Consider the following 25,510-nt stretch of genomic DNA (forward strand, 5'->3'; position numbering starts at 1 on the left):
TTTTTCTGTGACTAGTTAAATAAAATAAATGCTTAGTTTCTTGTTCTAAATCTTTGGAGGCTATTGTTTTTTCCCTACTTGGTGTTGTTTTAACTTTTTAATCTTTTAAGGCTTTTGTTAAGAATTTTGTGTTTTATCACAATGGTCAGAGAATATGAACTAAGATTTCAAAATCATGATTGTCAGCATTTCATTTTGGCAGAAAATAATCATTTTTGTAAATGTTTTAGATCCATTTGAAAAGAAAATATATTAATTAATAATTATTGTTTTCTTCAGTTTGATAGGCAAGCTTCTGAAAGGATTATGCTAAAGTCAGACCATGCTTCGTTTTTTAATTGATGGCAATTTAAAAATATATTTCACTATGTCTTTATTCTCCACATTGTTATGCATGCAGTGTAGAATAGAAACACCTCAAATCACCATAGTAACATAGACAATTCACATTTATCACAGTGGCCTAATATTCATTGGCAGTTCATGTAATTACAGAAAATCAGGTCCATTATAAATAAATTATCTGCTATCTTTTTAAGTTAAATCCATAAATTATTGTCAGAGATGAGTAGATCTCTCCTAGTTTGATATTGTTTTCATTTCTTTAGACACTTTGGCATCTGTTCCTGTAAAGTCCTGTGTAGTTGATTGGCTCACTGTAATTCTGCAAATATTAAGAAAATATTAATTGTAAAATACATGAAAAGACTGTACCTTATTCAAACAATAAATTATTAGTAAGGCATGCATAACCCAAGATAAAAGAACAATTTAAAACTTAGCAAGAAGTGAAATAATGAGTCAACTGGGAAAAGGTGATTTTTAGCCTGATTTTACTCTTTAAAAAGTGTACAAAGTGAAAAAAAAAAAAAAGAAATTAAGCTTTTTGGCTTAAAAATGTAATGTGATTCTAATTCCACACGGTTATAGTTTATAAACTGGAAATAATAGACAGAAGGTTGACTAATATACAATCTAAAAATGTGCAGAAAATCTGCTTTAGAGAATTGGGTAAAGGCAATTCTGTATGTGACCTAGTTTGCCTGGGTTCATTGACCTCCAGGGAGGATTCATATTCCCCATGGGCACAATAGCAAGGCTAAGTAGCATTCAGTTAATTCACAGAGTTACACAAAAGTTAAAGAATTGTTGTTTAGTATACCCTTTCTCTTCCATAGTTTTAATGTGGATTTTCCCCATTTTTTTTAACGTTTATTATTTGATTTATTATTTCTACCTTTCATTTCCCTCCTTCACTCTTTCATTATCCCTTCTTCTCTTTTTTCCTCCACCTCCCTCTTCTGCTTTTTTCCCCTCTATTTATTGGCTGTTTGGCTTATGACACATAGTTATCACTGATCCATGCAAAGTGACTTTCATTTATTTAGTTAGTTAGTTATTTAAAAATGTAATATGTACCTATGAAAACACTCTTATGTCTCCAAAAGCTAGTATTTTGATAAAAAGCTGTATTTAAGCATGTATTTAAATCATCAACCCATTCTCATTCCTCCTGAATAACCAACAGCACTCCTTTGCCTTTTAAAATACATTTGTCTTGCATCTGATATATTCTCAAAATGAATGAAAAATTTTTAAATAATTGTTGCACCTTTATAAAATGTATTTTGTATACTTACTTGTTTCATTTAATATATTGATGAGATTTATCTTTATTTGTGGCCATCTCTGTAGTTCATCCATTTTGACTGCAGCATAATATTCCATTGTGTGAATTTACTATACCATGATTGATTTGTTCACTATCCTGTGGGCATTTAGGGCAATTCCAGTTGAGTTATACAAAACTTTCAAGAAAGATATTATTACAAGTTTACTCAAACATTTGCAGGCAATAGGAAAAGTGGGACTAGGCCAGGCAGGGTGGCTCACGACTGTAATCTTAGCACTTTGGGAGGCCGAGGCGGGCAGATCACGAGGTCAGGAGATCGAGACTATCCTGGCTAACATGGTGAAATCCCTTCTCTACTAAAAATAAAAAAATAAGCCAAGCATGGTGGCACGTGCCTGTAATCCCATCTACTCAGGAGGCTGAGGCAGGAGAATCACATGAACCCGGGAGGTGAAGGTTGAGTGAGCTGAGATCACGCCACTGCGCTCCAGCCTGGGTGACAGAGCAAGACTCTGTCTTGAAAAAAGAAAAAAAAAAAAAAAGAAAAAGAAAAAGAGGGACTATTTTCCCATTTATTCTTTGAGGTCAGTATAACCTGATACCCAAACAAGAAGAACATTATAAGAACAAAAATTACAGATCCTTCTCACTCATAAGTATAATGTAAACATTCTAAAGAAAATATTAGCAGATCAAATCCAATAGTGAATAAAAATACAAATTATTGAAATCTAGTTGTGTTCACTCCATGTTTCCATAATGTAACATTTGGAAATATAGAAATATAATTCATTATGGTAACAGATTAAAGGAAAAAAGATTGCTAACATTTAAAATATATTCATGATAAAAATATTAGTTCATCTAGAATATGAGGGTCTTTCTTTTTTTTTTTTTTTTTTTTTTTTTTTTTTTTGAGACGGAGTCTTGCTTTGTCGCCCGGGCTGGAGTGCAGTGGCCGGATCTCAGCTCACTGTAAGCTCCGCCTCCCAGGTTCACGCCATTCTCCTGCCTCAGCCTCCCGAGTAGCTGGGACTACAGACGCCCGCCACCTCGCCCGGCTAGTTTTTTGTATTTTTTAGTAGAGACGGAGTTTCACCGTGTTAGCCAGGATGGTCTCGATCTCCTGACCTCGTGATCCGCCCGTCTCGGCGTCCCAAAGTGCTGGGATTACAGGCTTGAGCCACCGCGCCCGGCCATGAGGGACTTTCTTAAACTGATGAGAAGGGCACATGAAAGGCTTAAATAAATATGATAATAACTGGGGAATATGGGAGGCATTCTTTTAAAGTTAGAAAAAATGTAAGAGTGTTCACTATTGCCACTTCATATTAGCATTGTAGTGAAGGTCCTAGATAGTACAATAAGAAAAGAAGAAAAAAATATTTAGGCTACAAGAATTGTTAAGGGAGAAATAAAAATGTAAGTGCTTGCAGATAAGTTGATGTTTTCCCTAGAAATTAAAAGATCTAGAGATCAATTTTGAGGTATAATAAGAGAATTTGCAGTGGTTTCTCAAACATGAAACTATTGACATTTTGTATAATTTGTTGCTGTAGGGCACTGTCCTGTGCGTTGTGGGATGTTTAGTAGCATATTTGGCCTCTTCCACTAGTTGCCAATAGCATCACCTTCCCAGTTGTGATTATCAAAAATATCTCCAGACATTGTGCCAAATATCCTCTGAGGGACAAAATCACCTCTAGTTAAGAGCCACTGAGCTCGTTATAAGACTGATACAGAAAAAAGTTAGCTGCATTCTGTATAGTAGCAGCAAAGTAATATATAATGTAGTTTAAGAAACATTAACAATAATATCAGATAATATTATCTAGGAATAAATATACAAAAACGGTTGGGTGCTATGGAAAGAAAATTATAAAACCATTTTAAGACTTATAAAAGAAGGTCTAAATAATGGAAGCAAGCAATACACATGGATAGGAAGATAATATAAAGATGTTAAATCTTTCCCAATTGATTTACAGATTTTATAAATTCTTCAATGATAATCCATATGGTGCTGTTCATGGAAATTATTAAGACAGTTCTACATTTTAAAAATATTTTAATAGAGACAGGGTCTCGCTTTGTTGCCCGGGCTGGTTTCAAATTCCTGGGGTCAAGCGATCCTCCTGCCTTAGCCTCCCAAAATGCTGGGATTACAGGCGTGAGCCACCATGCCAGCCAGATTGTTCTACATTTTGTATGGAAAAGTGTAAAGCAAAGAAAAGGTAGAACACTTCTAAGCAAGAAAAATGGGGAATTTGTCATACTGCTTTGTCTTATTATAAAACTTTAGTAATTTATATTGACCATTGGTATTGGGTCAAGGATGGACAAATGGGTGAATGCAATAGGATAGGCCAGAACAAGATCCACTTACAGATCTTAGATATAAAACAGAAGCATTGCTCCAGCCAGTAGGAAAGAGGGGATTATTCAACAAAAAGAACTGAAAAAATGGCTATCCATATTAGAAAAATAGTGAAATTGTATTTCTACTTCATATCCCATACCTACTATGGTAGGGATGTCAACTACAGGTATATTAAATGAAAATGTCAGCAGCAAAATTTAAAACCTTTTAGTAAAACATGTAAACTAATAACTTTTAGACTTTGGAGTACAAAAAGAGACTCTTATACAAGCCATGAGAGCGTTCACTGATAAATAATAAAGACTGATAAATGTGACTCTTGTAAATCCAGATGGAAAGAGAATCAATCTTTTTCCAGCAACACAGTGGACTAGTTGATGAAAGACCTTTTCCTAGTGCAGCAAATTTGAAAAGTTTGGACTGTATGTACACACACATACACACTTCTGTCATATTTGTAATCATCACTGTCAGATATACAATAATTAATAAAACACAGTCATTTTTATAATGGAAGTCATATATACATTTTTATATGTAAAGTATTTAATGTCCCCCAGAAGAAATAATAAAGGGCTTCAAGTACATAAGATGAAGAGAGAATTTCTGTTACAGAATGAAAATATATTAGATTCAGGGTATTGTAACATATTTTGGTTTGCTCTCAGATTCATCTTAAGATATATCACCTAATCTTACCTAATTGTTATATGTTCTTTTTCACTTCTTTCCTTTAGCCAAACATTTGATATTTTAATAGTGTCTTTGGTTACTTTTCTTACAAGAGATTTTATTTAAACCTCCCAATTCATCTGCTTCCCTGAGGTGTGTATCATGGAATAATGGATCTTTTCCTAGTTTAAAAGTTTAATAAGCTTATTTGAGTACTATAAATGCAGTTATAGGTTCTATTTCTATTTCTCAAATCGTGCTATTCATTAATGACAATGACACTTTGCAATATTAAAGCACCTTTAATCCAAGGATCATAAAGACATTTCCACAGGAGAAATTACTATTGTTAGCTCAGTTTTTTGATAGATCAAGAAGAAGAGTTGGTTCAGAGAATTAGAAATGCCATTCAACTACATTTCTTGTCCTGTCTTTTTTTTTCTTTTTCTTTTCTTTTTTTTTTTTTTTTTTACCACTTTCAACCTAAAATTGGGCACACATTTTTAATACCTCTATATTTGGTTTTTATGGAAACCAACTGTGTATTTTAGCCAAGGTAAATAAACATGGATACTTATCCAGTGCAATTCTGAAGAATGATTATACTTTCTCAAGTCCATGTTATATTATATATATCCGCATTGAAGTAATGAGTATTAACTCTTAAGGAGAATCTGAAACAAGTTGTTAATTCGTGCCAGTGTCTGATACTCACTCTACACTATTCTTGAAGCTTTATAATGTGATGTGAAGTAAAACATTTATTTCCAGATTGAATATGATTTCAATTATTCATTTCATAACTATTCATTGAGAACTCGTTACTTGAATGTTATGGGTGTCTGCTGGAAGAAATAGACTGACAACCTGTAATGACTTAAACAGAATAGAATTTTGTTTTATACTCACACAATTATGCTAAAGGGATGGTAGATTAACAGGTTAGTAGCATGGATCTTCATGCACTCACACTGGAATCCAGCCTAATGTAAGTTCTGTCATTTTTAACATGTAGATGCTCAAAGTGTCCAGCATGAAATTTTCTTTCTAGCCAACCAAGAAGAGAAAAGACCATAGAAGACCACTTACGGGGTTTTAATGCACTTCTAAGTAGTGCATTATCATGTATGCTCACATTTGATTGTCTGTAACTAATAATTTGGCCATGCCTAAGTGCAAGGAAGACTGGAAAGGGGCAGCCTAGCTATGTGCCCAGGAAAAAGATAATATGTATTTGGATGCTCATCCAATAGTCTGAACTATATATATGGTGGAGAATGTGATAGAAATATTTTCGACAATCACAAGCATATCATCCAATGATTTACATCGATCAGTTAAAGAAACCATACATTTGTAGATATTTAAAAGTACTAGGAAGGCAATAATGTGTGTAATAGTGAATGACAGGGATAGGAATCAGGCTAAGTTAGATATGGTGATCTGGCAAGCCTCTCTTGATATTTGGGGTGGGATATGAGTGATGAAAGAAGCAGTCAGAAGACCAAGTTGGGAAGAACACTGGAAAGAGAAAACAGAAAACAGAAAATCCCTGAGAGAACAACCTTCATGTGCTTGCAAACAGAAAGAAGACCAGGTTGAAGGAGTATAGAAAATGAGCAAGATCAGATAAATAAGAGACTTAAAGGCCATGACAAGCCTTTGTGTTTTATTCTAAGTGAAATGGGAAGCCATTGAAGGATATCAAGAAGAGTGATAGTATTTGATTTGTGTTTCACTGTCATTCTGACTGCAGGGTAGAGAGTGGATTGTTGTTCAGTGTGGATGCAGGATACCTGCTAAGAGTTCAGGGAGAGGTTATAGTAGCAAAGACAAGGTTAATGGAAGAGAGGGTAAAAAGAATGGGCAAATTCTAGAAATGTTCTGAAGATAGAACCTGTCCATGCATTAGATGTAAACTTTTCTGAGCAACGGGTGGGGACGGGTTCTCTCTCTGTCACCCAGGCTGGAGCGCAGTGGTGCTATCACAGCTCACTGCAGCCTCCACTTCCCAAGCTCAAGCCATTCTCCCGACTCAGCCTCTTAAGTAGCTGGGATTACAGGTGTGTGCCACCATGCCTGGCCTAGATGTGGGCCTTCTTTGTTTTTACCTCTGGAGCAGTTTAGATTTTATTTTAGGATCTGGTCTCCAGATCTGGCATCCACTGAGTCACATGTCAGTCTTTGGTTGGTCCACATACATTTAGGAAAGAAATGAGTGAAGGGAGGCTCAGTCCAGTTGAAGAGGAGGCCAGATGAGAAAGGCTCAGCAATGGGCCTTCATTCCCAGTGAACGGAGTGTTGGAGCGAGGGAGCAGTGGCTGCTCAGATGATCTGCCTTTTAGAACTGTATTGTTTTAATATAGTCAGCACTAACCATGTGGGTGTTGAGCACTTGAAACAGGGCTAATCTGAATTGTGATAAGCTGTAGTATAAAGTATATGTAAGATTTTGAAGACTTAGGAAAAAAGTGTATAAAGTACCTCAATATTTTTATATTGATTATATTTTGACATGATATTTCTCATATGTTAGTTTACATAAAGTATATTAAAATTAGCATCACCATTAAAAATTAAGGCTTTTTAAGAAAATAATTTACATTTACAGAAAAACTGAACATAGAGTACAATTTCTATATTACACCCCTCCACACACACAGTTTCCCCAACTGTCAAGATCTTGTATGAATGTGGTACATGTATGAAAACTAATAGATCAACATGATACATCATTATTAACTGAAGTCCTTAGTTTACATTAAGATTTAGTCCTGTGTGTTGCTATAGATGTGGGTGTTAAAGTAGGTTTTGAATTGATTAAATGGAAGGACAGTAATCAGCTGCTTACTAAGCGGGGACGACTGTCTGAAGAACGTTTATAATATGTAAGAATCAAGCATTGTATCTAAGATGATTATCAAACAATAATGTGGAGATATAGATAATTGGAAAAGTCTGCATTCAGGGCTAGACATATAAATTTGAGACTCATCAGTGGAGGAATGAGGTTAAATTTCAACTTAAAATGTATCAAAGAGTAAAAGAGGAATAAGAAAGTGGAGAGAATGAACACAATTTTACCATGAAGGAGAGTGAAAAATGAGGCAAGAGCTGAATGAGTCTGTGGGGATAGAGTAATGGGTTTTGGTTGCTTTCCTCTTAAGATGAGAGCTATTAGAACTGATTTGTAAATTGATGGGGATGCTTCTGCCAAAAGACTAAATTTGTGGATGTAAAAGAAAGAAAAGAAAACTGTGAACAGAAAGTGCATGGAAGGTGAGAGTGATGGGACCCCAGCACCAGGGGGGACGTGCCTTTCATTGGACCTGGGACATGTGTTGCATCAGGAGGGATGGGAGAATATGTGTGTGGATGCAGGTAGTCAGTAGGGTTTGTGGTGGAATGATGAGGATGTTTTTGTATTGCTGCCTTTTGTCAGTGGGAATGTATGAAGCAAGCCAAAGTGATGGGGAAAGGAGGGTGTTGGATACGTGAGGGGTGAGAATAAGTCATGAAACAGTCAAATATTACCTAGAAGGGAGGGAGAACTGGACCAGATGGGAAAGTGTGATAGGATTGCAGAGCAATGCTGATTGTCCATGTGAAATCTGAGGGTATGGATTTAAAGTAAGACCAGACAGCAGGGACAAGGTAAAGCAAGTGAGGCACCTAGCATGCAAAATTCAGGGAGACAGACTCCCTCTTGGAGTCATGCCCTGGGTATCTCATTTGCCTCAGCCTAGTCCTGGTTTTGTCAGACAATAAAATTTTATCATTTTGTCAAACAATGTTCAACTGCTTGGATGCAGGCAAAGAAGATGTACAATTGAACTTAATCATTATTGTGATTTTGATAGAGCGATTCACTGGACAGAGAGAAGCACAAGAGAATAGAGGGTATTCTCTAGGAAGATCATAGAACATGTCTAGGAATAGGAGAGAAGAGTCACTATCATGGGAGCGAAGCACAGTGACAAAACAGGGTGATTAATGAATTGGTAAGTGGAGGAAATCATAGAATTGTTGCAGTGAGGTTGGAAGATGGTGTCCAAAGAGGAAAATTGTGGAGATGATATAGTTACTAGACAAGTTCCAGAGAGTGACTATGACAGTATGTGTCAAGAGGCATGAATGAATTTTTTTTAAAAAACTGGTAAGTGGGGCCAGCTTGATGTCTCATGCCTGTAATCCCAGCACTTTGGGAGGCCGAGGTGGGTGGATCACCTGAGGTCAGGAGTTCAAGACTAGCCTGGCCGACATGGTGAAACCCTGTCTCTACTAAAACTACAAAAATTGGCCAGGCCTGGTGGCACATGCCTGTAATCCCAGCTACTCAGGAAGCCGAGACAGGAGAATCGCTTGAACCCGGGAGGCGGAGGTTGCAGTGAGCCGAGATGGAGCCACTGCACTCCAGCCTGGAGGACAGAGACAAGACTTCATCTCAAAACAAACAAACAAACACACAAAAAAGGTAATTGGAAATAAGTAAGTCTAACTATGCAGCCATGTTGTTGAGTGATGAGTAAATGATCCTACCACCAAAAAGACAACAGAAACATTGTTGGAAAACAATACAGTAAGTCACATGCTAAAGGCTTCGGAGAATTGGAGTGAGTAATTGATACATATAAGGGTGAGTACATGATACATATAAGAGTAATCTAATTCCTAAATAATAAAGCTATAATATGATTTTAATTCAAATATGTGAACCCATTTAAGTGTAATAAATAGTAAAGTAAATTGGATAAGGAAAGAGAGCGTGAATAATTGAGACACTGTTGAAAATTGCTACTTCCTATGGCATTTTGGTCAGTGACACATCTCACATATTTATTCTTCATGTAAGGGTGCTAAAAATTACTAAATTAACTGATTTCATTTCTAGCTTTCTTATTTTTTTCCTGCTTTTCCAATAGTTTAGGCAGTGATGAGCAGGATAATAAAGTTTTGGTAGTAGGAGGGGAGCAGAAAAATAATAAACTTGACAATAAAAGAGCTGAGAGGATAGCACTTATAAAGAGATTTATAATTTTTGCACATAAAGGTGAATGCAGGCCAGGCGTGGTGGCTCACACCTGTAATCCCAGCACTTTGGGAGGCCGAGGTGGGCAGATCACGAGGTCAGGAGATTGAGACCAGCCTTGCTAACATGGTGAAACCCCGTCTCTACTAAAAATACAAGAAATTAGCTAGGCGTGGTGGTGGGCACCTGTAGTCCCAGCTACTCAGGAGGCTGAGGCAGGAGAATGGCATGAACCCGGGAGGTGGAGGTTGCAGTGAGTCGAGATCGTGCCACTGCACTCCAGCCTGGGCAACAGAGTGAGGCTCCGTCTCAAAAAAAAAAAAAAAAAAAAAGCGGTAAATGCATTATTTTTACATTGTGTTTTGCATGGTGTAAACAAGAAAATGTATACCAAAGGGGCGTAAGTGCAGCCAAAAGAATGGAAGATGATGAGTGTTTGCGTTCATTGCACATCTATTGTATACCAGTCATATACACTGTCATCTCGTGCAATGCTTGTAACAGTTTAGGAAGGCTGGGGTTATTATGCCTGCTTGGCAGATGAGAAAACAGGCTTTTAAGGAGATTAACTTACTCAGATCACACAGGTAATTGGTAGAGTCAGAAAGCAGACTCTAGTCCCTGTATCCCAAGCCCATATTCTTCCCCTGCACAATATTCAAAAGAGCCAACATTTTCAAAAAAAAATCTTTGTTGAATGTATTATTTTCCCTCCAAAACCATGTTGGAGTGTTTGAGATGCCTATGAATAAAAATATTTTTTGACACATTTCTTACTGAACAGAAAATATTCAAGGAGATGTATGAGCTCTAAGGGTAGCACCTGATGAGTAGACATTACCTCACAATTCCATGTTGCTTGTTTCCATTTCCTCACTAGCAAATGTGGATGGAAAAGTTTGTTTGTTTGAAGACAGCATCTCGCACTGTCACTTGGAGTTGGAGAGCAGTGGCGCAATTCTAGTTCACTGTAACCTCAAGCTCCTAGTCTCGAGCGATCTTTCCACCCCAGCCTCCTGAGTAATAAGGAGTACAGGCGCATGCCACCATGCCTGGCTTATTTCTCTTTTGGTACAGATGGGGGGGTCTCACTGTGTCGTCCAGGCTGGTCTTCAGCTCCTGGCCTGAAGAGATCCTCCTACCTCAGCCTCCCAAAGTGCTGGGATTACAAGTATGAGCCACTGCACCCAGCCTGAAAACTATTTTAAAAAATTAATCCACTTTTGGCTGGGCACATTTATTCATGCCTGTAATCCCAGCATTTTGGGAGGCCAAGGTGGGAGGATTGTTTGACCCCAGGAGTTCAAGACCAGCCTGGGCAGCATGGAAAAACCCTGTGTCTACCAAAAATTACAAAAATTAGCCGGGCACGATGGCACACGCTTGTGGTCCCAGCTACTCAGGAGGCCGAGGTTGGGGAATCCCTTGATCCTAGGAGGTAGATGTTACAGTGAGCCAAGATGACACCACTGCGCTCCAGCCTGAGTGACAGAGGGAGACCCTGTCCTCCACCCTCCTCAAAAACAAAATTAATACACTTCAAAATTTATGAGATACCTAAAGTGTAGGATGGAGAGAAACAAAACAGGAAAATGTGAGTGTAATTTATCATGTAAAATATGTGTGAATATTGCTTAATCAAATATATTTAAATTTTATTTCTTACCTGTGTTGTGTTGTTATTAAACCTTAATAAATTGATGACTATATTAACAAACATCTGTCATTTGAAATTTTTTTGTGGACAAAAAATATTTGGCACTTAATTCTGTTTCTCAGAGTGGCCAGTTTCAGTACAAACAATGGTATTTTTAAAAGATGGCAAACTTGTAGAAATTATTAAACAGCAAATGAGTTAGTTCCTTATGGCTACTCAACGATGCTCTTTCTACATCGACCAGAGTTCCATGGCAGTCATTTGAAATGAGTCAATATGTAATGGAATCAATTCTTCCTGAAAGAGGGTTGAAGTCATTCAACTGCAAGCCTAGTTTGAGACTAGAAATCGCTTTAGGAAAACAAGATGCAAAGGTGATCAGTAATAAAAACCACTTCAGCTACCGGTAATTAACGCAGAGTCCATTCAAAGATATGTCAAAGTTTCCCTGTGGTTTCCCTAATGTCACATTAATAGCAAGGTGAGAGGATTTATTTGTTCTCTCCATTTGTGAATACAAAAGATGGAAGGAAATGTACATGAAGTTCATAATGTCACCAAGAGGGAAGCATGGATTTGCTTGGAATCTTTAGTGGATGCCTCTTTCATGCTTTCCTATAATCTACTGATTACTCGCTTGGGACTGAGCACTGTCTTTGCTGCAGTGCTTACAGTGATAATAGATACTTTTGCCTTTCCTAAGAAGACCATAGCTTTGTGAGGATTGCAGAGGGTCCACCCAATGTTGAACACATAGTGGGGTCTAAAAAAGTATCTGTGGAATAAATGTTTGGTCAGGTACAGGATGGTTAGTAAAAGTCTGTGGAGTGTTGTGAGGGCTTTGGTATTGCATGTTAGGACATAAAGAGGTGGTTGGGCACCTTCCCCATGATTGGAGTAAGATGAAGCTTCTATAAGTGCATGGACCTTGAACCATATCTTGAAGGAATTATATAGAGAGGGGTAAGGAGGAAAGAGAATGGGAAATTAGAGAAAATAGCATGAGCAAAGACAGAACGGTGAGATAGAGCATGATGAATTTAGGGACCTGCATTTTAGGTATAAGTGGCATTGTGTTGAAAGAGAACAGAGATTAATGAGAGTGACATCATGAAAACTTATGTGCTCACTGAGTTTATATGTTCTCATATAGACAGTGGCTCTCAAACACAACATTTCCATAAAACAACAGAAGAAATTATAGTTAATACATAATATGATGTACTAAATGTTTTATATATGTTGATTCATTTAATCCTTATATATCCCTCTGAGGTGGGAATTGCCGTTAGCCCGCTGTATAACTGAGAAATGTGAGATATAGGGAAATTAAGAAATGCACTCAAGATACTACGTCAATAAGTGACATAGTGGCGTTTGAACCCAATGATCTGTCTCCAGAACCCACACTCATAACTACTTTAGAATATTGCACCTTAATACACTGTCAGATGTAGTGTAACTTATCTTAATAATGATATTCAAAGTATCTAAGTTGGAAATTATTGTATTTTGTGACAATGTAGCTCTCCAATGAGCTCTCTTGAGAGGCTTTCTTGACTTGGATATAGAAACAGCTAGAACATTAGGAATTATGTATAACTCAGGTTATATTCATGGTAATGTGTTATACAAGTGACATTATTTCATCTTAGGTACTGTGATTGTAAAAAAGATTGGGAACTGCTGTTGTGGAATATAAGGAGTCCCTCAGTCAAGGAGGTGACAACTTGGGATATTTTAAGTAGAGAGAATTAAGTATCCCTTTATTGAGGAGAGAATATGCAATTCAAATATTTCATAGTGACATATAGATGTCAGGAATTGATTGTGTTAATGTGAAATTCTTAACATATGTGTTTTTCTAGTCAGAAATATCTTCCTCATTTGAATTTCAATAATCTTTTGTCTAGCCATCACTTAGAGAACTTTCAACATCTTTTCTATTACTATGTGTTGGTGTGTACTGAAAATAAATGTGGAGTGAATAATTTAATTATCCCCATACACTGTTCTAAGCACTTGACAAGTGTTGATTATTTAATTCTCACAACAACTCTTTGAGAAAAGTATCATTATTACTCCCATTTTACAGATGAAGGAACTGAGGATTTAAGAGGTTAACCTGCTCGTGGTCACTAGGAGCTGAGAAAGGCTTTGGTCAGGTTTGGCAAATAGGTTCCACTTGAATATATAAGGAGTAGCTAAGATAGCACAGCCTGATTGGAGAGCTCTTATTTTATTCCCTGAGTAATGTACATCTGTTGATTTATATATAAAGTCATTTCCCATGTGAATTAATAATAGTAATAATAATTTACATGTATACAGCTCTTTTAGGACCTCAAAATTTATCCATATTTATTGTTAAGTCCCTGTGGTAAGTGAAGGAAAAGGGACGTACACAAGTTGTGGAAATCAATGGGGAATGGAGTGAGCCTGGACATGGAACTTCCAGTTCTGAGAGCAGTGGTCTTTCTCCCATGTGGTGCCATCTCTTGCAGCCTCAGCAGTTCCTGATGATACCAGATATCTGTAGTCTCATCAGAGAACTCACATCACGATTTTTTAGGAAGAATCAAGAAAACAGAATATTAGACATCTGTCCATTAAATACTGGAAAAGTATTCACATTGATGCTATGTGACTCTGATTAAATTTATTTACAGCTTATTGTCTTTTTTGATAAAGTCATCAATTTGTTTGATAAGTTAAATAGTTTGGAATTTTGTGATGGCTGGTAATTAGGTAAACAACTCTACAGATAGAATAAGAAACTCATTATAAGATGGAAATATGTACAGTTGACATATATAACTATTAGTAATGTATACTTTTGGAGAATATAGTATGAGACAGAGATAAGAAGAAGGGGAAACTCTCTAGCACATTATAGAAATTAAATCCAATATCCTGTGAGAAGAGAGTCAGAGAAGAGGCCTGCAGAGAGAAGACAGACACCGAGAAAAGGGATTGGTGTCATGTGAATTTTTCAAGGTAGGAAAGAATTAAAAAAAAAAAAAGTACAGAAGCCTAAAAGCTGTTAGAGAAAAGGAAATTCTATATGGTTAGTGAAGCTAGATGGAACAAGAACACATTGGGGTGATGGTCCATTTCTACTCTTCCCCTGTAATTACATAAAAGTTAGTAAGAGGGAAAGTAAAAGTGAGCAGAAACTATTAAGAGAAAAGATGAAAACCTCCGACAGGAATGGAGTTTAGAAAAGACTACAGTCCTTGTATCCTGCTGCTCTGCCACTCTTAGACCTGTCACTGTGAAGGGGGAGAACATTTATGATCTGAGCAGAGTTGAGACTTCCCATAGATCACTGCCTCACCCATTGAAAGGTTCCCAACAGTAGACCCCATTGATATACTCTGGGGCAGAAGTAGCAGAGGCACAGGAACTGAAAAGGCAACTGCTTTAGAGAGTTTAGAAAAAGCAAAACTCAGGATTCTGGCCAGAACATTCTCCTGCTATAATTTGAATTACTATTAGTAGTTCGAATTGTACAATAGCTGTCATGCTTCAAAACATTTACATTTTTCTCTATTAACTATCATACTATGTAGCCAGTATTGAATATTCAGCCTATCAACTTTTATTTATTTAGCTGTTATGTGCATTGCTTAACTTGGATACTCATCATTTACTTTCTAATGTGTACAATAAAGCACATCTTACTCGTGTATGTATGTCAAGGCTTCTTTTCATGTAAAAGATATTATGCTATCAAGAATGACCTTGTATGGATTGCAATCTTTGTATCACTTACTGCACACAATATATTTTTATCTACCATTCCTTCTAAAAGAAAAATAAGCCCAGTGGGCTATCTTACTAAAGCTTTATTAACATTGTTTTCTAAATCTTTATAGGCAGTGCTGGCACTCCTGTCACTTTTAATGAAAACGGAGATGCTCCTGGACGTTATGATATCTTCCAGTATCAAATAACCAACAAAAGCACAGAGTACAAAGTCATCGGCCACTGGACCAATCAGCTTCATCTAAAAGCAAGTATCATTATAAACATCTATTAATGTGTATAGCTCTCCAGGAGGGATGCTTTATTTTTAAGTATATAACTTTTGTCAGAATAGATTTTCCCCATAAATAAACTTTTAGAAAAGGTATGACTTGATTCTCTCTTCAATTTTGAAATGTTAGGGACATTCTTGAGCCTCTTTAGAGGAATCTTCTGATATCTGTAAGAATTTAATGAATGATCTGATTTTTTTTTCTGTAATTGACTATACACTTAGAGAAATTTTGCCTTTTTATGAAAGAAATTTGTTGTAATCTTTGTACAATTTTTGTATGTCTGTGTGTTGGGGGTGGGGTGGAATTGACTGAATATGTCCTCGTTTATAAATTTGGGCTTAAAAAAAGGGCACATCACCTTTGCCACATCACAAGGTGAGACCTTCTGGCTATATCAGGTTGATGGAAGTGAATCATACTATGCGTTTATATTGCCTCTTTCAGTTGCAACACCAGGGAAGGTTGATGTATCCAAGGGTGGTGTTCAGATTATTTAACAGCCTTTAGAGCTACCTGCTGTTTTTGTCTACCTCAGGCACTCTTCAGGTCAAGGTCCGTTATTTCTCAGTTTCCACAAGTGGCCATGTGAGGGCGACTTGAAGAGCCCAGCTGGAAGCAGGTTCCCAAGACCTGGGTTTGGTACCCAAAAGCACCTGGGCATTTGCCTGCAAGGTGCCACACCATCACCCAAGGTTCTGTTTCTTTCGACTGGAATCTGATGGGGACCCAGTGGGGTTAGCACGTGGGGATGGCTGTACGGACGAGGAACTTCATCAGGTGTCCAAGACTGGTGGGCACTCCCTCAGAGGAGCTCTCTTAGGGCAGAAGTCTTTGGGGGATTTGGGGAGAGCTACTAGGTGCCATCACTCTTCAATCCTAAGGGGCTCTGGAACAGGAAACCAATTCTGAACTTGATGGATAAGGCAGGTCCAGGAAATCAGTGCACAGGGCTGTGGATGCTGGGGTGGGGAGGCCAGGGAGGGTAGCATCTACTTACTGTAAAGAATTATTTCACATTTCAACAGCCCTTTGCCACATATTAGTGCACACTGGCATTTTTAGGTATAGAGAAGGATGGAGCACGTTCTGTAGTCTCAGCCGAGGTTTGGAGTTCATTCATCCAGCATCTCTTCCACAGAAAAGTAGGACTATTCACAAAAATTTGGTGGCCGAGAAATAACTACAAGAACAGTAGACAGTAGAATGTTTTTAAAATGCTTCAAATAAACTAGGAAAATATTCTTCTTCTGTTCTATTTTTTTGTGTAATTCACTCTTTCCCCTAACAAAAGCATCTCCTCTTCTTGATTCTCAGAGCTACCATAATACTGTGAGAGTGTACACATGCTTTCTCATGTTTGAACCTAATCAGAAGACATCAATTTGATATTTTTAATCAATTTTTTTGTATTTCCAAATATGTCCCCCGAAGTGATATGTCTATGCAGCACCAGTCACCCAAGTTCTCAGAAAAGTAGACGATGAGAAATTACAGAACCAGAGAGATTATGATTTATTTTTCTTCCTGATAATTATTACAGCTATGCATTTAATAATGCACAGACAGCTTATGTTTCTAACTATTGTAGTGATACGTAAGGCCACATATCAATACTTTACTACTTGTAGGTGCTTCATGAAATCTTATCCATTGTTCTGCAATCCAAATTGACATTTACTGAAACATAACTTTGATAATGCCACAGGTTATTGATAATCAATAGCTTTTTGACAAAAGCCCTTTTGAAAGAGGACCTATGGGAAATGAAATAAGACAGAAATGATTTGACAAGGTCTAAGACAGGAAAGCTACTTTTGTTTGACTTTTATTAATGTCAAACTGCCTATCATTAATATATTCTGATGATTAGGGATTTACACAGCAAAATCAAATGTTTCAGAAATATATGCACTAACATACAATACCATTACATGACATAATTTTACACACAAGTACACATATATACCTGTCTCACCATATACACATAATGTAGTTATAAAACTTCCTATTGAATCTCAAGCTGCTCTTTTATGTACATTTAACAGTGCATGAAAGTTTTATGTTTATGACTGTGTTATTGTTCATAAAATGTATTAAAACAATTTGTGAGAATTATTTCTCATGCATGATTATGATCATTTGTAACTAGATAGCATTGCTGGTTTTACTGAAATGGAAAACGCAGCTCTTAGAAGAAAAAAATAATAAATTGGACTGTGGGGAGAGGTTATAAATTAAGAATTGAATTCTGAGGATTATCAGGACAAATCAAATGACTTTTATCCTTAGGAGTTGCGTTAGTCACCTGCTTGAAGGTGGAGTATTAGAGTGCTTGGCAAGCTACTGACTTGTTAATGTTCTGCTTAGATCTGTGGCAAAGTACTAAACAAATTATTTGCCTCAGTTTTATCATGTCTGAAATGAAAACAGTAGCACCCACCTTATATGGTTGTAATGAGCATTAAATGAAGTAATACAATAAATAACTTTGCCCCGTGTTTGGCACATCAGAGGTCTGTAAATGTTGCTTATGATTAGTCCAATATCTCAATATTCCACATGGTCAGTGAGAGACATGATAGATAATGAGTGTACTGGGTAAAGTGAAGGTCCCATTAGAAGAGGAACTTGAGTTTGTGTGAGAAAGTTCAGAGACAATCTTTGCATTCAAAATGCTGACTGTTTGTCCCCACAGCCAGTCATTTCTGCCTGTCTTTGACATTGGCCTTAATACTTGGAAAATCTCTCTGCATTCAAAAAGTAGAGTTTATATAAGATGAATTTATTTTCCTGTGGTACCATGTGGGTGGGTATCATCCCCTAGGCAGTTATATTTTGAATGGATTTGGTAAATTCAGTCTGTGCTCATACTCTGTTAACAGGTGTTGAGACTAGAGTGAATAGGTGAACCCTGCTCTCGGGGCACTCACGGATTAGAAGGAGGGACAAACAGTCGGACCAACCATTCTAGCGCAATGAAGCAGGTGCACTGATGAAGGTATATATACGGGTTTGCAATGGCAGCCCAGAGAGAGGTTCCTAATCTGGCCCAGCCTCTGGTGGGAATTGTCACTGTGGCCAAAGGAGGATACTGACAGGAGGATTTACTCTTCTCCATATACTCTATCTCTTCTTGTTCTATTAAACCAGATTTATGATAGCTTTCACATTCTCAATGGTAAGCATTTATCAGTCAGTTATTGGATTGAACTCTGCTTGTTTTCAAAGAGCCAGTTTTTCTGGCTGAGTTCAACCATAGTATAAATTTGTAGAAAGAGGGTATATGGTTAGGCATATTTGAATGCAATAAATTTGCCTTGAATATCTCTTAGTGGATTGAATGAATTTTTGAAATAAGTAGATTATTCTTTTTCTTTTTCCTGGAAAATATATTAGATATTTCATTTCCTCCAAAGCATTGTCTTTATTGTTCCAAACATTACTGTTTCTTTTTTCTTTTTATGAAACTGACATATGTTCTTAATTTAGCAATACAATCAGCATAATTTGTTTAAGTTTTCTACTCAGTAATCTCGGCCCACACATGAGGGGTGTATTGTCTACCTGAGAGTGAATTAGAACGAACGAGTCTCTCTATTTTGTTAGGCAGAAACTCTCAAGAGGCAGGTGGTCCTTATTAGTGATTACAAAACATACTGTAACCTAGAGGTTCAGAGTAAACAGAAGAGCCTGAATTGTGAAAAGAACAGCCATATGCTGCTCTGTGTCCACAGGGAGAACGTGTCTTGGGGATACCGTATGGGCCAAAAATAACTCAGGGCATTTTTTTAATGCTTTTTCCAGCCAGAACCACTTTTTCTTGATTACTGTAGGAATGAAACATATGTTTTTATTGGTTTCAACATATTATTCTTTTTATAATCAAGGAAATAAGTTGAATATAAATGATAAAAACAAAGAATAGTGGCTTTACAAGGTGTCCCAATCACAGTGATTAGTGGCAGAGTGTAATTTGGAAGGGTGATTTGAAGGAGAACCTGATTTAATAATTTCGAACCTGATTTAATTTTCAGTGGATGACTCCATAGAAGAAAAACTTCGAATAGGGTACTGAGCTTTGAACCTCAGTTTTCTCATCTAAGTCGGGTAATAGATACTGTTATGAATAGTAAACACATATGGTGGTTAAGAACAAGATCTCAAAGTCCAAAAGAAGATATTTGAATTCTGACCTTTCATTCATGAGCTGTGTAGCCTTGGGCATGTGACTTAGACTCAGGTTCTTTATCTACCTACTTGATGGAGTTCTTGAGATCATCAAGGAAATTGTATGTACAAAAGTCCTAGAACGTTGACTGGCACATATTAAGTATTGAATGAATATGATAATAATAAATTTTGTTTTGTTTTGCTAGTACAACCAGCCTACCAAAGAGGACCTTTACTGGGTATTTCAGTATGAAATCAAACTGAAGCTGTATTTGCAGTCTTATTTCTGTCTTTATTCTGATGTTCTGAATAGGGAGTAGCTGTAACGAGAGGTATATGCACCATGATAACTTGGCTGTTTACACAATAAGCCCAAAGTATTTGTTTTAGTATTTTAAAAAGTAGGCTCTATGATTCAAATGCTTTGGAAAAAACTAAAACTTGAGCAAACTTTCTGATGGAATTTTACCCCACAAAATTAGTCTTTGCCACATACCTATAGTATAGTATTTATTTTAATTGAATGTATGTATTTTCTTATAGATGATCAGTTAAATATATATATGCTATATGTACATATACTGGAGCTTCCTTGGCTTGCTTGGAATAAAAAAAGGGAGAATTCCTGAGTCTCCCCATTTGTCTCAGGGATTTTTTTTTTATTCTTGATAAACATCAACTGTTTTTTTTAATATGAATATCATTAATTTCATGGAGGAACAGCTTTTATATAATGAAAAATATTAAAATGGTTTTGAAGTAACAATGGACTGAATAGAGTTGAAACAGTGTTTGAGAGAAGACTTGACCTTTGTTTGCTTTGTTAGGAAACATGCATTTTCTCTTTGCCTCTGTTTCCCTGTTTGCAAAGTTGCTTACATGTGAAAATGTTCTTTCCTATGATTGTCAGTGCACACACATACATACATACACACACACAAACACATACATGTATATAATATATAATATAAAAAAAATATATAAATATATATATATTTGTTCACCCTATGAAATAAGTATTATATGAAGCACTCCTTTTCCTACATAGCATAAATGTGAGTCAATTTCCTGGGCCCTTTCTCTGTATTCTGTTAGAACTTTAAATGCCACTGTAGTTCTTAACTTTGTACTCGATTATGAAAATACTTTGTTCTGTTTCCTTTCCTTGCAACAAGATGATTTTTAAAGCTGTATATTTGTTTGTTAGATGCTAATTTATTCTTTTCAAAAAGTCATTTTGAGGTCATTACTTATATCTCTGTTTATGAGATAACAAGATATAAGGTAATAATATGATTTGGTAAAGTCATATTATTCACAGATTGAGCAAATGTTAAGGTGATTAAATTTGAACTACATTCTTGCCAAGCCCAGAGTAAGTACTCAGTGTGTATTTAATATGTCATGAATAATATGCTGATCTTTTCTACATATTGACTGAACATAGATGGATGATCCAAGATTATCTATTAGGAAGTGCACTCATGCACAGATTATTTATTCAGTGATTGTTCCCTGCCAGGCAGGATGAATATCATGGCAGGGCATCAGTATAAAATATACAGTCATCCCTATGTAGATATGGGGAATTGGTTTCAGGACCACCACATACACCAAAATCTATGCACGACCATTTCCCCCAGTCAGCCTTGCAGAAACCATGCATATGAAAAATCAGGCCTTCTTATATGCAGGTTTCACATCTGCCAATACTATATTTTCTGTCTGTGTTCGATTGAAAAAAACCAATGTAGAGGTCATACACTCAAAACCCACGTTGTCCAAGGGTCAACTATATTTCCAGATATCAACAGATTTCTAATCCATTAAGGGCAACCATATACTCATAACTACAATAAATGTATAATTATACAGGTACAGATTAAATAATAAGCTATTTGAATTCATTGGTTTGAATGTGAATTCAAGGAATCAATGATCATCTTAAACTAGGGACTTTGGATAGTTTCTTGACGTAGATGAAATTTAAACTAGACTTTAAATTCTTTTAATGGTCAGAAATATTTGGAAGAACATATAGGCCATTTAAAAAGCATCCATTCATCCATCCATGATTCATCCATTCATGTATTCATTTTGTAAAACAGAGCCTCCAGTTTGCCAATGCTGCAGTGCATGCTGGGATGGTTTAGAAGTGTCTCAGATTCAGTTCATTGTGTCATCCATGAAGTAACAGGACTATGCAGGTTCAACATCCAAGGATATGTCTCTTTCATGAGCCCATACTAATACATCCAGCTGTGTTCCTTTATTCTTTTTCAACTTTAAACACAAATTCATAATTAGCAAAGTATTATCAGCATTCACAAAGAAACATATTCTCTCTTGGTCCAGAGGCTGGGGAACTAGAGAACTGTACTGGTGTATCTGGTTTAAAACATTTCAGTACAAATGAGTCAAGAAGACCCCAGTAGTTAGATGGCCTGACGGGTGCAGCCTGACCCTTCCCTTCCATTCTCAGAGAAACAAGATAATTGGAGGCAAGGAAACTGTTCTACTTGGCTTTATGTCTTTAATGATTAGTATAATATGGGACTTACTAAATGTTCCCACATGAATAAATTAATAAACCAAAAATGTAAAGCACTATTATCTTTACAAGGCCAAAAAGGTGAGCTGACTCTATGATACTGAGATAATGTATAACCAAGGAGCACACTTTAGTAAGGGTAGAGCTAGAAGTCATTGTCAAGGTAATCAAGGACAAACTCCAGAATGGGTAATCACGTTAAAAGATCCTTGCAATCAGACCAGGTAGAATCTAAGGGAAAGTCCAAAGTTACAAACAGGAGCAAGAGGAGTGCATGTAAGTGACCCAGATAACATTCTAAGGGGCACATTGTTACTATTACCAATGGCTTTGGCTTTTATTCTTGCCCTTGCCATTCGCAGACCTTCAAATCCTGCAGATGGCCTTAGAGTTACTGAGTGACTTCTGATAACTGTCTTTGAGGAGCATTTGCCATTGATTGGGCAGATCTATTCTGCTTACACAAGGACTTCATAATGCAAGTTGTTAAGTACAATAATACAGATGAGGACTGTTGTCTAGGTTTTCATAGAGAGCTAGATAAAGGCTCAGTTTCTTTATGGGACTGAGTATGATTCTGAGCTCCCAGAACAGAGGACAATCTGATCAGAGAACATTGTGGGGAATGAAGAGAGATAGCTTGAACTTAAATTCTATAAGACCTCATATACCATGAGAACATTTTAAGATATTTTTGAGCTACAGGGAGTTTTTCAATAGAGAGATGCTCACGTTTAAGCTTCAGGAGAATGTCTTTGGCAGCAAAGTGCAGATTGGCTGGAGAAGAGGTAGTTCCATGAGCTAAGTCAAAGACGTAATTAAGAGTTTTTTTTTTCTATTTTACTTAATTTTTGGATAGATTTTCCCTCGCCTATTTATCTACTTTGCTCCAGCCTTAATTCATAAAATATTTTGAAAGGCCTTACTAAGATGTATTTATCACAGTAGGACAAATAAATAAGTGAGGACATTAGGAACAAGGGATAAAAAGAGTTCATGAATTTTAGTTCATACTCAACTTACATTTTCCCAATAACAACAACAAATAGAGTCATCTAGGCTATTCAGTAGAGTAGGTGAAATAATCTTGCCACTATTCTAAGAATATACAAAACTATGCCGTACCAAATCTGATTTAATCTGATTAGGACTTGAGAAGCTGAATTCAGTGATCCAGATCCAGTTGGAGGCAGGTTTCTAGGGTAATCTACTGGTATTCAGGGTGTTTAGTTGTTTTTCAGGGAGAAATGGGCATTGAAAACCTGTCATTATATAAAAAAAAAAAACCCAGGAAAAAACCACAAGAGTTTAATTAGTTATTTAAATAATAACTGAAAATAGCAGAAATGGAGAAGAAACAACAAAAAAGGTAGACTTCACATATGACTGAGAACATGTGATATTTGCTAATAGAATGGTGGTTAGCAAAGGCAGGGAAGAGTAGGGGAGGGGAATTATGAAGGGTGGGTGGGAGTATAAAAAATATAGTCAGATAGAAGGATGGAGTTCTAGTGTTCAATAGCACAATAGGATGATGATCGTTAACAGTACTTTATTGTATATTTCAAAATAGCTGGAAGAGAAGATTCAGAATGTTCCCAACATAAAGAAATGATACATGTTTGAAGGAGATCCTAAATCCCCTGATTTTATCATTACATATTGATGCATGTATCAAAACGTCGTATGTACCCAACAGATATGTACAACTATTATGTATCCATAATAATTAAAAATTTCAAAGATAGCAGTTTAATTAGAAAAGGAAAATCAAAGAAAATGATGCTGCTTAAAGACAAAACATAAAATAAGAAATGTGTTTTTATACCAGCACCAAAGATGGATAAAAGAAGCTGGTGACTCTAGACTTTTATGGGGATAATAAAGTAATAAAAATGAAAATAAATGGTATTTTAATCCTTATTTTAACCTTGGGAGGAGTAAAATAAGTACAATTTTAACATAACAAGTAGAATAAGTAAGGTTAAAATAAGGTTATAAACATAAAATGAAGCTCTGGAATAGAGGAATAACTGGTAAAAAGTCATTTTATTATGGTAGTTTTACATGTGAATCCTGTATCCTAGAGTACTCGTAAAAGCTCAGTGGGTTTCATCAGTGTTATGTGAAATCTAAAGTGTACAAGAGCATTACAACTAAGAATTGAAAAGTATTGTATATGAATTAAAATATGTAACCTCCGATTGTAGACAGGTCAGTGATTTATTAGAGCAAGACAAAAGAATAATTGATGTTTATTGACTGAATCAAAAATTTCTCATGACATATTTCCTCAAAGCTTCCAATAATTAATTGCGGGAGGAGAGCCAAAAGCTGGGATCCTCCTAAACTCCCCATACTATGTTAATAGGGTTATGGATGCTGTATTTTCAACTGAAGTTACAGAAATATGCAACTGTGTATAATCTCCGGGGTTTGAGATGTAAAACAATGTTTTCTCTTTAGATTATTTCTTTTTAGTTGTATATTTAAATGACGAAATATACAACAAGGACATAGAAATGTACTAAATTTTGCTAGTATTGATTGTTTTCACTTGTCATAAAATCATTTTTATTGACATTATTGTGAGATAATTGCAGATATATTTGCAGGTGTAGGAAATAATTGAGATTCCATGTCCCTTTTACATAGGTTTTTCCAGTGATAACACTTGCAAAATTATTGTACAGTATCACAACTAGGATGTTGACATTCATATAATCTACCAATCTTATTCAGATCTCCCTAGTTTTACTTGTATTCCTCTGTGTGTGTGAGTGCATGTGCTTATAGCTCTCTGCTATTTTGTTAACCATTTTTGTCTATGTATGTGCTACCGCAGTAAACATACAGAGCATTTCAGTTACCACAAGGATCCCTTATGTTGTCTTGTCATATCCATATTGTTTTCTCTCCCATATGCCTCTCTCCCCAATGCCTGAAAACCACTAATACGTTCTCTATTTACATAATTTTATCATTTCTAGAGTGTTATACAACCCCATCCATATGTGGGCAAAGGACATGAAAAGGCATTTTTCAAAAGAAGGCATACATGTAGCCAACAAGTATATGAAAAAACGCTCAACTTTACCAATCATTAGAGAAATGCAAATCAAAACCACAATCAGATGCCATCTCACACCAGTCAGAATGGCTATTATTAAAAATCAAAAAATGACAGATGCTGAGGAGGTTATGGAGGAAAAGGGAATGTTTATACACTGCTGGTGGGAATGTAAATTAGTTCAGCCATTGTGGAAATCAGTTTGGAGATTTCTCAAAGAACTTAAAACAGGATTAACATTCACCCCAGCAATCCCATTACTGGGGTATACACTCAAAAGAATATAAATAGTTTTGTTTTTTGGG

General features: G+C 36.3%; 1 protein-coding gene across 2 annotated transcripts in view; it reads left to right on the forward strand.

Annotated features, from left to right (window-relative positions):
• GRM8 (glutamate receptor, metabotropic 8) overlaps positions 1 to 25,510 on the forward strand; it is an 838,387-nt gene that overhangs the window by 644,534 nt on the left and 168,343 nt on the right. For both annotated transcript variants that reach the window (XM_011995930.1, XM_011995931.1), the window contains one exon: positions 15,250 to 15,386. In XM_011995930.1, the coding sequence (XP_011851320.1) occupies positions 15,250 to 15,386 (137 nt within the window). The remainder of the gene's footprint in view (positions 1 to 15,249; positions 15,387 to 25,510) is intronic.

Source organism: Mandrillus leucophaeus, unplaced genomic scaffold (assembly GCF_000951045.1).
Source record: "Mandrillus leucophaeus isolate KB7577 unplaced genomic scaffold, Mleu.le_1.0 Scaffold5, whole genome shotgun sequence".
Lineage (NCBI taxonomy): Eukaryota > Metazoa > Chordata > Mammalia > Primates > Cercopithecidae > Mandrillus > Mandrillus leucophaeus.